Source organism: Sphaerodactylus townsendi, linkage group LG08, assembly GCF_021028975.2.
Source record: "Sphaerodactylus townsendi isolate TG3544 linkage group LG08, MPM_Stown_v2.3, whole genome shotgun sequence".
Lineage (NCBI taxonomy): Eukaryota > Metazoa > Chordata > Lepidosauria > Squamata > Sphaerodactylidae > Sphaerodactylus > Sphaerodactylus townsendi.
In genome coordinates this window covers 20,725,030-20,738,472 of record NC_059432.1, presented here as the reverse complement: position 1 = coordinate 20,738,472, position 13,443 = coordinate 20,725,030, and the positions used below count along the sequence as shown (strand labels likewise).

Genomic DNA, 13,443 nt, shown 5'->3' with positions numbered 1-13,443 from the left:
TGTGATAATCTTACTGTTTTATTGGGTCCAGGAGAGTAGTTAATTGTTTCGACGTATAAACAGCAATCGACAAACAAGGATTACACTTATTTCTAGCAGGAAGGCTTTTAAATTTGTATTGAAGCAATTGTAAGGTGTAATTGTTGAATTATATATTGTAAAATTAGTTCTTTTGTCTGGATAATTCTTAACTATGTATGTGATTTATAAATTAATAATTGTATCTAGAAAATTGTATCTAGAAAAAAATTGTATCTAGAAAAAAAAGAAAATGGGGATATCCTTGATCATCTTGACTAAGAAACATACTACATTATATACTGTAGATTGTTCCTAGTTAGGGTTGCCAGCTTTGAGTTGGGAAAAAACTGGAGATTTTGGGGTGGAGCCAGGGATACGTGGGGTTTGGGGAGGGGAGGGACCTCACTAGGGTATAATGCCACTGAGTTACCTCTCCAAAGCAGCCATTTTCTCCAGGGGAACTGTAGTCTGGAGGTCAGTTGTAATCAGTGGCATAGTGCCACGGGGGCAAGGGGGTGCGTGACACCCCAGGCACGCCCCAGTGTGGAGGTGTGGCGGGCCCCAGGGCACATGCATGCCCCGGGCGCAGTTCCCCCTTGCTCCGGCCCTGGTTGTAATTCTGGAAGATCTCCGGGCCACACCTGGAGGTTGGCAGTCCTATTCACCGAAGATGTTTTGTGAATGAATCCCACTCATTTGAGCCAAAGTGAGCAACAGTAACATCCAGATGCACACTTTTACTTTTAATTCATGGCAGCATATCTGCTTTACACAAGGAAGGTTTCAAATGCAGTTTCTGGCAGCTGCAATTAAAAAGATCAACTTGCAGGGGAAAGGCAAGATCTGCGAGAACCTCTGCCAGACAGACTTGGCATACCAATCTTGATGCTCTGTCTCACTGTGAGGCAGATTTATGAGCCCACAAAAGCACATGGCATAATCAATGGTTCAGCTTCAAAGAACCATCAGATGTTGAAATTGTCAACAAGGAATTATCCCAGTGATACCCTATGTGGTGTCTGCTGATTTGTTTCCTGGTGCCCACTATCTTCTTAGTCAAACTACCATATATACTCGTGTATAAGTCGACCCATGTATAAGTCGAGGAACCTAATTTTACCACCAAAAACTGGGAAAACTTATTGACTCATGTATAAGTCTAGGGTGGTAAATTGGCTGCTCTGGCGTTTCCTTGCTTGCAAGCAAGGAAACACCAGACAGAGCATTCGCCTGCTTTTGGGGTTTCCTTGCTTAAGCAATCTTTGGAGCATTGCCCTTTTAAGAAAATCATAGAGACAGGCTGCCCAAGCGGCAGCTTCCCTGAATCCGAGCCTCAGAGTCTGCGGGGAAAGGAAAAAATTAGTGAGTGAGGGGGACGACGGGTGGCGGTGGCGGCAGTGCCAGTGGCTCACATCTAAGTTGAGGAGGGCTTTTTGGCACAAAAATGTGCTGAAAAAGTCGACTTATACGTGAGTATATACAGTATCTCTTTTTCCCGAAGCAAAGGGCCAGTCCTAGCTTTCCTACATTTCACTGGAGCAGAAGGTGCTTCAGAAGGGCCCATGAGGCATTATCTTTGTGCCCATAAGAAGCGCCACAGACCTTTGGGAAACCACTGCCTTGCTCATAGGAGAGTGATTTACTTGGAACCTTCCAGTATTTGGAGTATCTGATTTACTTGGAACCTTCCCGTATCTGGAGATACGCTCACACTCTGTCCTGTGATGGTTGAGTTGCCAACTCTGGGTTGGGAAATACCTGAAAATTGGGGGGGGGGGTACAGTCTGAGGAGGGTGGGGTTGGGGGAGGGGAGGGGAGGGACTTCAGTGGGGTATCGAGTTCATTGTCCAAAATGGTCATTTTCTACAGGCGAACTGATCTCTGTTCCATGGTGATCAGTTTTAATCCCAGGAGATCTCCAGCCACCATCTGAAGAGTGGCAACTCTACATGGTGGCCTTTTTATGATGACAATCAATTCATGTCTTCAAAACCCCCAGAAGTACTCACAGGACCAACAAGGCTGGGGAGTTCTGTAGTATCCAAATTAGGAGAGCAACAGACCCTAACATCAGCAGCAATGGCTGTTGGACCTTGATCAGGCCCAAGTACTGCAAGAACAGCAACAGCGCTTCAACAAAGGCTAGGTTTGAAGTGAACACTGAGTAGGTCTTCTGTGTCTCCTCTTCCTGCCACCCCTCCCCAGACTGAAGGCATGAGGAATGTCAAGGTATGGCGTTAACTGAGAACAAGGGCAAGTCAAAAGTCACTCTGATGCCTTCCGTCGTTTCCTGCTGGCAGCTCACCGAGGCTATAAACATATAATAAACAGAGATATAGTGTACAGACAATCAAGCATAGATTTAAAAAACAACAACTATACCCAGGTTATGTTCAATGCAAAAAGTGAAACATTTAATACAATAAGAAAAGTGCAAGCATCAGAAAACAGGCTACAAAACCAGCCAGAATGTCTAAGGAGTTATATAGTCCACAACTGTGCAAAGAGTCCAAATGTGGGACTCTTACAGCTTCCAAGCCTTAATGTCTTTGCCTAATGGCAATTGTCACAGCTATGAATTAAGTGTAATGCACAGCATATCCCATGATAGTGCACAGCATTACAATTATACTATAGCGCACAGCATATCCCATGATATACAGCTGAGGAAGTGGAATAATTTTACCATGAAATGGGCAACAGCAGCAAAGTTGTCCCACGTTTGAACTTGTTCTATGAGCCCACAATTGTGGACTACCAGTATATAACTGTTTTAGACATTCTGGTTGGTTCCTAATCTGTTCTGTGAGACATGCCCTTTTCTTATTGTATTAAATTTTGCACTTTTGGCATTGTATGTAGCCTGGTATAGTTTTTAAAAATTATGATTGATTAGCTCACCAGGAGCTCCTGGCTCTTTTAAAAATGACCTGTCCTGCTCAACAGCTGCATGACAACAGAGCTCAGCCGGGAGAAGCCGAGGAACAGTCTAGCAGCTGGCCGTGGGGTCAGGGCAAGAGATGTCCCCAAAACGGCAAGCAGCGGGAGTCAGCACTTCAAACTGGCCCATGCCATTGTGCTTGCTACCAAATGTACGGTCTGCCTCTAAACTCAACTGCATCACAAATGGCACTTGAAAAGAAAATGTCTCAGCTCGGCCAGGTTATTATTAGAATAGATTCTGTGCACCAGAAAGTGCTATTGAGCTTTGCAAAACACTCTGGTCGTTACTCAGAGTGGCAAAAAGCTCTCAGGTTGTTTTGTACAAAGCATAGTGGGGGCCAAGCTCCTAACACTAGTTTTAAAGCCTCTATTAAAATGACATATGGGTGAACCTTTGCAAAGGGCATCTTAATGGTTAGTTTCTGAACAGAATGTTTGAAGTTTGCATTTCGCTGTCAGTATCAGCTGCGCACAGGAAAGGGTTGAGTGTTGCTCCAAGGGCAGAATGAAACACCTTTCCACGCAGTGGCCAAAGCTGAGAGCTGGCAAGCAACTGGAACAGAGAGAAGGCAGCCTTTAGGGCACGGAGAGACTGAAGGTGCCAGAGGCTGTTGGAGTCCCTTCCCGCCAAGCATAATTTCAGCATATTATTTTTAAGATTATCATTTGTTTTGATGCTAGGTGTTCATGTATTGGTATTAAATTACATCCAAGAATACCAAATAGGAACTCTGATAGATATTGAACCAACCCCGGGTCCTTCCTCTGGGATGTTACTAATAACTCTCTTAAAAGCTACTCCAGCATCATTCCTAGTTCTCATACAATGAAGTTAGATAAATAAATACTGAGGGGTGAGCTTGGTGGGTGATCCTGTGTGCCCCCAGGTGCATTGCAGGGCTGACCTGCATATTTGGAAAACCGGCAAAAGTGCAAGGAATTGTAGAAAGGGGGGATGGGACAATATGGCGCTGCCCCTCCCCCTCCACACTTCAAAAAGCCTATTTCCCATCCCCCCCTTCCATTTGCTGTCATGGTGTGTCTCCTGGAGCACATTTTGGGGTTTTGCAGGAAGTCCACCTGCTCTCACAAAGAAACTCCAAGTCTTACAGAAGGGTACTTCCACGTGAAAGCTGCCCAGCCATCAGCCCAGCCGTGGCTCCTGCCAATGTCCACCAGCTTAAAATGAATGGGTTTAGTTTCATTTCATGAGTAATACAGAATACTGACAGTCAGCTAAAGAGAGGGTGGGGATATTCACCGGCTCAAACCTTAAGTTACTGAAACCAGGAGAGGGAGATACAGATAGTATCTGTATCTCCCTCAGAGTTTTCTACACTGTTTTCTCTCCCACGGTTCCTTGCAATATTTTCTTTCTCCCCCCACCCTTGACTAATTTATAAAGTCATATTTTTCTGCATAGTGAAGAATCCCTGTGTATGTTGAATATCCAACTTTGCCTACAGGTTGGTGGCCTGATTTCTTCTGACTGCAGAGAGAGAGAGAGAATGAGAGAGAGAGAGAGAGAGAGAGAGAGAAACATGAAGAGAATATTCTGTAGCTCCCAGAAAGCAATAACACAAGGAAAGAAAATTAAAGAGAAAGGAAGCCAACAGAACAGTGGCACCTTATTGCACTAAGGGTTTACTGAGACAGAGATTGCAAAAAAAATTCCTCTCAAGTGACTTGTGACATACCAACTATCAGAAACAGGAACGGGCCCCCAACCTGTCATGCTGTTATTTTGCTTCATCTAATAATTCATGTCGAGCCAATCGACCTGATGAATATTCTTCTCAACTAGCAAATATAAATGACTTATGGGGATCATCTTTCAATATATAATGACACAATTACTGCAAGGATTCCTAGAAGAGCCTGGTTATTAAATATTAAATATCAAAGCTGTAAATTATTGTAGCAGCTTTATACAACTAAATTAAATTCAAACAAAACCTAATTTTCTTAATCATTGACTGTAATCCTCCAGGAACGTATGTTATTAGCTTGGCTAGTACAAATGGCAGAGAAGTAGTACAGCTTCAAACACGTTCTTGGATATTAATTTTTAGTCCTCTGCAAATCTTCAACGTGGATGCCCCAAATCAGCATCTCCTGTGTACACTTTAAACCGTGTTTCCACAACCTAAAGTTACCACAGCACTTTTATTTCTAAATCAGAATTGGAGGCCCAGTTCTCTTGCCAGCTGCTTTAGTAGTGTGAACAAGTAAGTGCCAACTCACATTCTGAAATGTCCTTGTGGCCTTCTAGATCTGTTTCCATCAGACACGTTGGGAATGGGTTTCCCAGGTATGTGCAGCTCAATTTGAATTAGGATCATGGCCTGTGGGAAGAGGAACTTATGCTTTTTCCTATGCCATTTTCAAACTGGAAAGGGCTTGCAAGAACAGCTACATGCATCAGAATAAATACCTAAACCCATTAGAAGTCACAATCAATAATTTTAAAACCAGCCACAGGACAGACCTGTTTAAAAAGATGATAAATATCCCCAAACATGCTTAAGGTTGAGCCTAAAATATCAGCCTAAAATGTACAGAAGGATAGGGTAGTTATAGCCCACCTTTAATGGGTTTAAAAGGTTTGCAAGAATAAAAATATGTTCATGTAGCACCAAAAACAATGCAAGCTCAGTGCTAGTTGGGAATTCCAGAACTTAGGTGCCACTACAAAGAAAGCCCTGTCTCAAGTGTATGGTCACCTAGGTTCAGAATATTGCAGGGTACAGAGCAGGGCTCTCAATGATGACCCCCAGCTGGTAGTCAAGTACTATGAAAATCAATCAATTATGACTTGCATATGAATATACAGGGAAAGTCAGGTCATTTAAAATGTCCAATATGTGTTGCTGGATCTGTGGTCTACCAGCTGTCACTGCTGAGCACCCTTGAATGAGGCAAGCCAGTGGAGGCATTGAAGCTGCATGTTGCACACTGATCCTGTCCCACAGCTCTGATCCATCTCATGCCGGATCCAACCCATCCTCCTAGTAGCTTTTCTCCAGCCTACAGAGTCTTTCTGACACTTAAGAACCTCTTCCTCCAACAGAAGGCATCTTAGATTGCAGGAATGTTTCAAACTCAGCCAAAGGTTTGGTATAAGTATTTGAGCAAATGAATAAACAGTGGCGCAATCATCCCCTAGTGGACATCTACACAACTGGCTCATTCACATATAGCCTAGTGGGATTTGACGTTGCAGTGATCAACTGATCAGCAACCAAGGGGGAGTAAAACCAGTTTAATGCACACGGGCTGGAATAGTGGTCTTGACTAGTGATCTGCTGTGAACCTTTCCAGATGGCTTCAGACAACTCTTTGTAGGTCTCAGAAATTGCTGAAAGTCTGCTCTGAGATACTTACATGGATAGGATAAAAATCTAACCAATCTGTTCTTAGGACACAAATTAGACGGCGGAGGGCCTGCAGAACATCTTTTTCCTGGTGACTCAATATTTGTGGTGGACTTATAATTCAAACCTGCATCTCCCTCTCCAAGAGCAACAGTCCAGCACAGTGGCTCTATTTAGGAAAACAGAGGGGACCTTGAAGGGATGCCTGGCACCGTCTTGAAAAATAACGTGAGCGCGGCCCATGCCCGTCACATAGGTGTGACAAATCAAAACAAGGAGCTTTCCAGAACTTTGCCGTCGTTCCTCCTTGGGGCATCCACCCAGTTCTCTTGGGCTCTGTTGCTTGGGGGAGCAGCAGCAATCTTTTATTTATTTATATTGATTACATTTCATTCCACCTTTTTCTGGAAGACTCAAGGCGAAGAAGAAGAAGACCCCCCCCCTGGGGCAAACGCAGGACATTTATTTTGTCCTCGGGCAGGGTGAAGTCTAGCAGAGGCCAATGTGGGATTTCTTGGCCCCTGATGTGGAGGCTTAGGGCGGGGGATGGAGGAGGAGGAGGAGGACAGACTCAGGTTTGTCCCGGCAAATCCAGCCAGCCCCCCTCCGAGCCCTGCAGCTGAACCCTCCTCGCTGGCTCTTGTGCAGCCTGGTGTGGCTTGTTGCCCCCTCCCTCCACGCGAGTTTTCAGGAAGTCTGGGGGAGGGACGAGGCCGCTTCTTTTTGTTATAATGGGTCTCTTTGCGGCGAGGGAACCAGGTCTGCCCCTCGGCGGCGCGCGCCTCTAGCCAGCATCCCCCTTCCCGGCGCCTGGCTGGCCTCGGGCTCCCCGCCGGGGGTCCTCCGGCCATGGAGGTGCTGGTGCTGTTCAACGCCCTGGTGACCCGGCTGCTCTTCGTCCTGCACTCCCTGCTCGGCGTCTGGAGGGTGGCCGAGGTGAAGAAGGACCGCCGGTACTGGCTGCTGGCGCTGCTGCATCTGCTGCTGGGCTTGGAGACGGCGCTCACCCTCAAGCTGAAGCGAGGCAGGGGCTACAAATGGTAGGCGGCGGCGGAGCCCACCCGCGGTCTTTGTCCCCCCTTCCCCCGGGCCCAGCTTCTCAGCGCGCTTTGCTCCCTGCCTGGGGGGGATCATTCCAGACTCGCCTCCTCCCCCTGTCGCTTGAGCCCCTGCAGTCCCGTTTTCATTTCCCGCGCTCTCTTTCTCTTCTTTCTGGAAACTTTGTGAACGCAGCTCAAACTTTTTCTCGCTGGCGGTCGGGAGGCGCGTGGGCTCCCCTGCGCAGCTTTCCATCAGGCTCGCTGGGGCCCCTTCCGCACATGCAGAATAATCCGCTTTCAATGCACTTTGCAGCTGTGCGGAAGAGCCAAATTGAAGTTCAAACCATTGTGGACGTGGACTGAAAGGGCAGTATTCTGCGTGTGCGGAAGGGGACCGATAGATCGTAGCAGCATCATAGCAGCAGTTCTTTGCTACGGGCAGCATCCTGTGTGGAAGGTCGGAGCTAAATAAACGGAGGGGGATCCTGCTGCCGGAGCAGGGGAACTTTCGGGGAGAGAAAAAGAGCATCCCTAAAATTTGGCCCTCTCTGCATTCACTTAAAGCAAGGGAAATGGTTGGAAGCCAACCACCTGTGGAGAAGGGGCACATTTGGGGGCAAGGGCAGTGGTGGGATCCAAACATTTTAATAACAGGTTCCGATGGTGGTGGGATTCAAACAGTGGTGCTGCCGCACACACGCACCTCCAGTCCCTATTGGGCAGGGAGGCTGCTTTAGTAACCCCTTCTCAGCACTCAGAAAAAATTAGTAACCACTTCTAGAGAAGTGGTGAGAACTGGTTGGATCCCACCTCTGGGCAAGGGTATGGATTTGTTTGTTTGTTTCAAAACTGTGACCACACAGCATACTTTGTTATAGATCAGGCTGGGGCCAGCAGAGCCCCTCCATCCTTATTTGATGGCCAGTCACTCGTATTTATCCCTGGGTTTTCCCTCGGATTTATTTAGGGCAGTGTGTCTGGATGCAACAAAGGCCAGTGCGAGCCAACAGAAAAATGTAGAGTCAGCAGAACGCACACGCACGCCGATCTCCTGCAGTTTTCTGACTGGCCCGGCCTTGAACACAAGAGGCTTCATTCGCTTGGCAATCCTGAATGCGTTAATTAAGGAGCCACACTTGCTTCATTTGCATTTCTGCAGATTCTTCGAACTGGAGTCCTGGGACAGGTCTATTCAGGCAGCGTGCAGATTTCTTAATTCAGATGAAGCACAGATGCTTTCCCAAATGTTAAAATGATCAGACCGTGTCGTCTAGTCCAGAAAATAGGGTTACCTGTATTTAACAAAGTGTCTTGGGTATACAGTTCTTAGGGGGCTGGTCCTAATGAACAATGAAGGTCGGGGGCAAGAGAATTATCCAGTTCAAAATAAGCATGTGATGGTATCTTCGAGGAGATGGATGTTTCCCAAGCGCTAGCCTCCTACGGAGCCCACACACAACGATGACTTGACTTCTGTCTGCATCCCATGTGATTCATTGGTAGCATGAATCAGCTGAAGCAAATGCTTCAGACGGGCTCGCACAGAACTGTCCCTGTGTTCTGGGTGCCTTCTGGCCACCCATCCTCAGTCTCCTTTCAGTGAATGATATAGTTCTTGTCCTCCTGTATCCAAACTGGTCCTCTATTCACCAGTCATGACTCACCCCTGGCTTGCGTCCTGACCTCTAGTGGGGTTGTGCCATCGCCAAGTTTCCTTCAGCTACATTGTTGAAGCGAGGGAGAAAAGATGAAGAGTGTACGATGTGAGAAAGAACAGAGAAAAAACAACACAGACAGAAGAGGTGGCCGGGTTAAGCACACATCTATTTCTCTTGACTTCTGCCAGTGTGGTATGGTGGTTAAGAGTGGTGGATTCTAATCTGGTGAACTGGATTTGTTTCCCCACTCCTACACATGAAGCCTGCTGGGTGACCTTGGCTAGTCACAAGTTCTCTGAGAATTCTCTCAGCCCCACCTACCTCACAAAGCATCTGCTGAGGAAAAGAAGGGGAAGGAGTTTGTAAACCGCTTTGAGACATCTTACAGTTGAGAAAAGCAGGGTATAAATCCAAACTCTTCTTCCTCTGCTATCGTACAGTGTCATCTTAAGCAGGTCTGCTCAGAATCTGACACTCAGGTCTCTGCAATGGGACTTACTCCCAGTAACATTGTCTTGGGATGGTAACTTGGCACTTTGTAAGTAAGCACTAACTAATGTAACATATTTATCTTTCAGCATGAGAATCTCCGCATGGCTGGCTCAAAATAAAAATGATTAATCTCACAAGACAATAAAAGCAATTTTTAGAAATGCCAACAGTTAAATTATCAGGAAAAGCTGCAAGGAATTTAAAACGGTATCTTGTAAAAATGGTTCTTACCTCTCACAAAATACCTGGGAATGTGCACTTAAAGCTCAGGAGTGAAGGGGCCAGGTGAACCAGTATAAGAAGGGCATTACATAGAAAGGGCCCGGGGCCATCACAGAGAAGTTCCTGCCCCAATAACCACCCACCATACTTCAGAAGATGAAGGTGCAGAGAGCTGAGCCTATGTGGGAGATTTCATTGGCTGGGCAGGTTGGTTTGTGAGGTCCATTATATATCCTGGTCCCCATTTAGGGGTTTAAAAGTCAGGACCAGCATTTGGGATTGTGCCCATGATTAAACTTATAGCTAGTGGCCCTGCTCCAGAACTAGTAACCATCTTGCAGCATTGTAGGCCAAATGACATTTTCAAATAGTCTAAAAGATGGTCCTATGAAGAGAGTATCTCAGTAGTCCAAACTCAGATTGGAACTTCGATAACTAATAGGCTCAGAAGGGTACAACCCTTCTTAGATGTGCACAGTAAGTCTTCCTTTTACAGGAAGAGGCACAGCTGGAAAAACTACTGCAGTTAGTAGAAAGTTGTACTTGCCACAGATGAGATATGAGCCTTGCCATGTGCAGAAATGGAGCTAATAGTATCCTCAAACGGCAGATCCTCAAATATGTGAACAGAAATTTTCCACTGAACCTTGAGTGGAGATGATAAATAAAATGTTACCTGTGATTTCTCACCCAGGATGGATCATTTGTCATCACCTACTCCTTTACGAACCTATCCAACTGCTACAATCATCTTACAAGGCCCTGCCTTTAGGTGCTTCCCCTTCTGAGATTAGATAAATGGCAAACCTGAGTCAGGGCCTTTTCAGTCACGGCACCCAAACTCTGAGAGAGCCGCCTGTCCCCACCCACTGCTATCTTCCTCCAGTGGGTGAAGATTTCTTGTTTAGTCTTGCGATCCCTCAAAGAGACCCCCTTCATGCCCTATGTTTTAATTGTTGTTTTTATGTATGCGTATTTCCAGCCTTGATACATTTTATTTAGCTTGAGGAGTCAGCCCAAAACCGTAGGAGCCAGACTTAATTTTTAGTCCTCAAGGCTTTTATTTTAATGCCCACAATTTCTAACTGTTGGTACCACAAAATATAATCCTTGCCTCCTGTAATTTTATTAAAGCAATAACAAAAGTGTTATAGTATCTAAATGAACATAAAGGTAATCATTTTCATCACCACAACCAAAAGCTATTCCTAGCTTAACTTATCCCCAATTTCACAATTCCATTATTACTTTAACAAAAAACCCCCCCTCAACTTAATTGAATACTGGAGGTGGTACAAAAAAAAACAGCCAGTTCAGAAATTAATTCATCCATCACCAACTGAAAGGTATGAAATCAAGTGTGCAAAAATAAACAAGCAATAGCAACTTCATGCACATTTATTTTCATGCCAGAGAACAAAACATTGCGACGTAAGGTGATAAGTAAGATCCAGCCAGTGTTTTTGCTCCAGCTTGGCTAATCCCCTTCCTTATTACAGGCCCCGGTTCACATGGCTTTTATCTCTGGGGGTCATTGAATCTCAAACATAGCCTTTTTGATGGTCAGAAGAGACCATTTGCTTACCTTTTCACCCATGGCAAAAGTTGGATCAAACATTTGCGCTTTCACTGACAATGGCTGAGATGCGCTACATCAAAATAATTGCTGAAAAGACTACACACCCCAATGAAATGTCTAGATGCCATAGGAACATGTCGAGCCCTAGTGTGTTTCATTGTACTATATGTGTATTTTAGCTTTGTTTTAAGTGTGAGACATCCTGGGCGGCGGGGGTGGTGGTGGTGGTGGATAGATGTGCAGCAGCCAGGCATGGCTCAGCCTCACCACCTCAACAGAGGTTTGCAGCGCCACGCCCAGCGAGAACAGAGGCAACCTGTTCCAGCAGCCGTGAAGAAGTCTATTTGCAACCTGATGGACACGACTCACCTGCTGAACGGTGATAACTTGTCTTGCTGTTCTGGGCTACCAAGTCTAACAGATGGCTAACAGATTAAAAACATACATAACAAAACCTCACCTTAACAGTGCTATCCTAAGTGGTAAAGGGGGCAAAGGGGCTTTGGAAACAATATGACCGCTGCACTGGCATAGATGCCCACCTCATACTAGTGTAAGTGTAAGTGGAGCAGCTAGTGTACTAGTGTAAGTGGAGCAGCAGTGGCGTAGGAGGTTAAGAGCTTGTGTATCTAATCTGGAGGAACTGGGTTTGATTCCCCGCTCTGCCGCCTGAGCTGTGGAGGCTTATCTGGGGAATTCAGATTAGCCTGTACACTCCCACACACGCCAGCTGGGTGACCTTGGGCTAGTCACAGCTTCTCGGAGCTCTCTCAGCCTCACCTACCTCACAGGGTGTTTGTTGTGAGGGAGGAAGGGCAAGGAGATTGTAAGCCCCTTTGAGTCTCCTACAGGAGAGAAAGGGGGGATATAAATCCAAACTCTTCTTCTTCATCTATGCCAGTGCAGGAGAACGTACATTGGGTGGGGAAGGGTGCTCAGAAAGATTACTAAAGTTGGCTCTGCTTCTGGGAATGCCCCCTTTGGTGCTGTTGCTGGTTCCCTCACTGGAGAAGCACTAGCCCAGCTGCTACCTTAGCACCTGAGCGCTGCATAGCCGCATAGTTCCTCACACCAGGGTTCATGCCCCTGAACTGGCATAGGTGCCACTTTCACTGGCTTGAGGTGGGCATCCATGTCGGTGCAGAGGTCATACTGTTTCCAAAGTCCCTTTACCACCCCCCACCCTTAGGATGGCACTGTTGTGTTTTTATTATATATGTTTTTAAACCGTTAGCCATCTGCTAGACCTGATGGCCCAGAGCAGCAAGGCAAGTTATCATCATTTAGCTAGTTAATCATGTCAGCATGAACCAGAGCCAGAGAAAAGGGGAATCCTGAAAGAGAAAAGAGGAAGAAGAGAGACTCATACCATTAAAAAAAATTAGGTCAATAAAGAGTGATTCCTAGATCGAAGTAGGTTCGATGATTTGTGATCTAAGCCAGCAGGATTCTCATTTTGAATTTTTGTTCAACAAGGTTCTGTTGTAGTTCTTCCACAAATCCAGCGAATAGCAGCCAACTGTCCTTCCTCAGGCCACAGTGAAATTTGTACTCTGTTTGCCAGAAATGCATAGGTCCTGTCATCAGCTGAGAGTGTGCCTCTGACTTCACTCTCCAAAAATGAAAATGCTGCCTATTGCTCGGGTGTAGCTTTGGAAATCAGCACTGTGCTGCTTTATCGGTCTCATAGGACAAACCATTGTTTGTCCCCTAAAACAGTCAAACCTGAACATCCAAGTCCCGATCCTGTGGCAGATTTAAGCAAGGGAGACCTGGTTGTGATGGGACACCCCCCCCCCCTTTCCTCAAAGGCTGAGCTTGGAAGCCTTCCCTTCACCCCAACAAACCTGCAAATTTTCTGCAACCTCTTAATGTGTCCTATTGTGTCTTTTGATTTGGGAGTTTGGGGAGAAAAGGTAGAGACAGGCCTGTTGCCCCACTCGGGGCAACAGTGAGAAGGATTGTCAAACACCAGGTGAGGGACGGGTATTTCCTATGATTGCAACTGATCTCCAGATCCCAGAGATCTCCAGACCCTTTGGAGAAAATGGCTGCTTTGGAGCCATGGCACCATGCCCCACTAAGGTCCCTCCCCTTCCCAAACATGCCCCACT

General features: G+C 46.1%; 1 protein-coding gene across 1 annotated transcript in view; it reads left to right on the top strand.

Annotated features, from left to right (window-relative positions):
* The first annotated feature begins 6,892 nt into the window (after window positions 1–6,892).
* Window positions 6,893–13,443, top strand: part of TMEM26 (transmembrane protein 26) — a 39,323-nt gene continuing 32,772 nt past the window's right edge. The window contains exon 1 of the mRNA XM_048507014.1: window positions 6,893–7,378. Within this exon, the coding sequence (XP_048362971.1) occupies window positions 7,188–7,378 (191 nt within the window). The 5' untranslated portion in view covers window positions 6,893–7,187. The remainder of the gene's footprint in view (window positions 7,379–13,443) is intronic.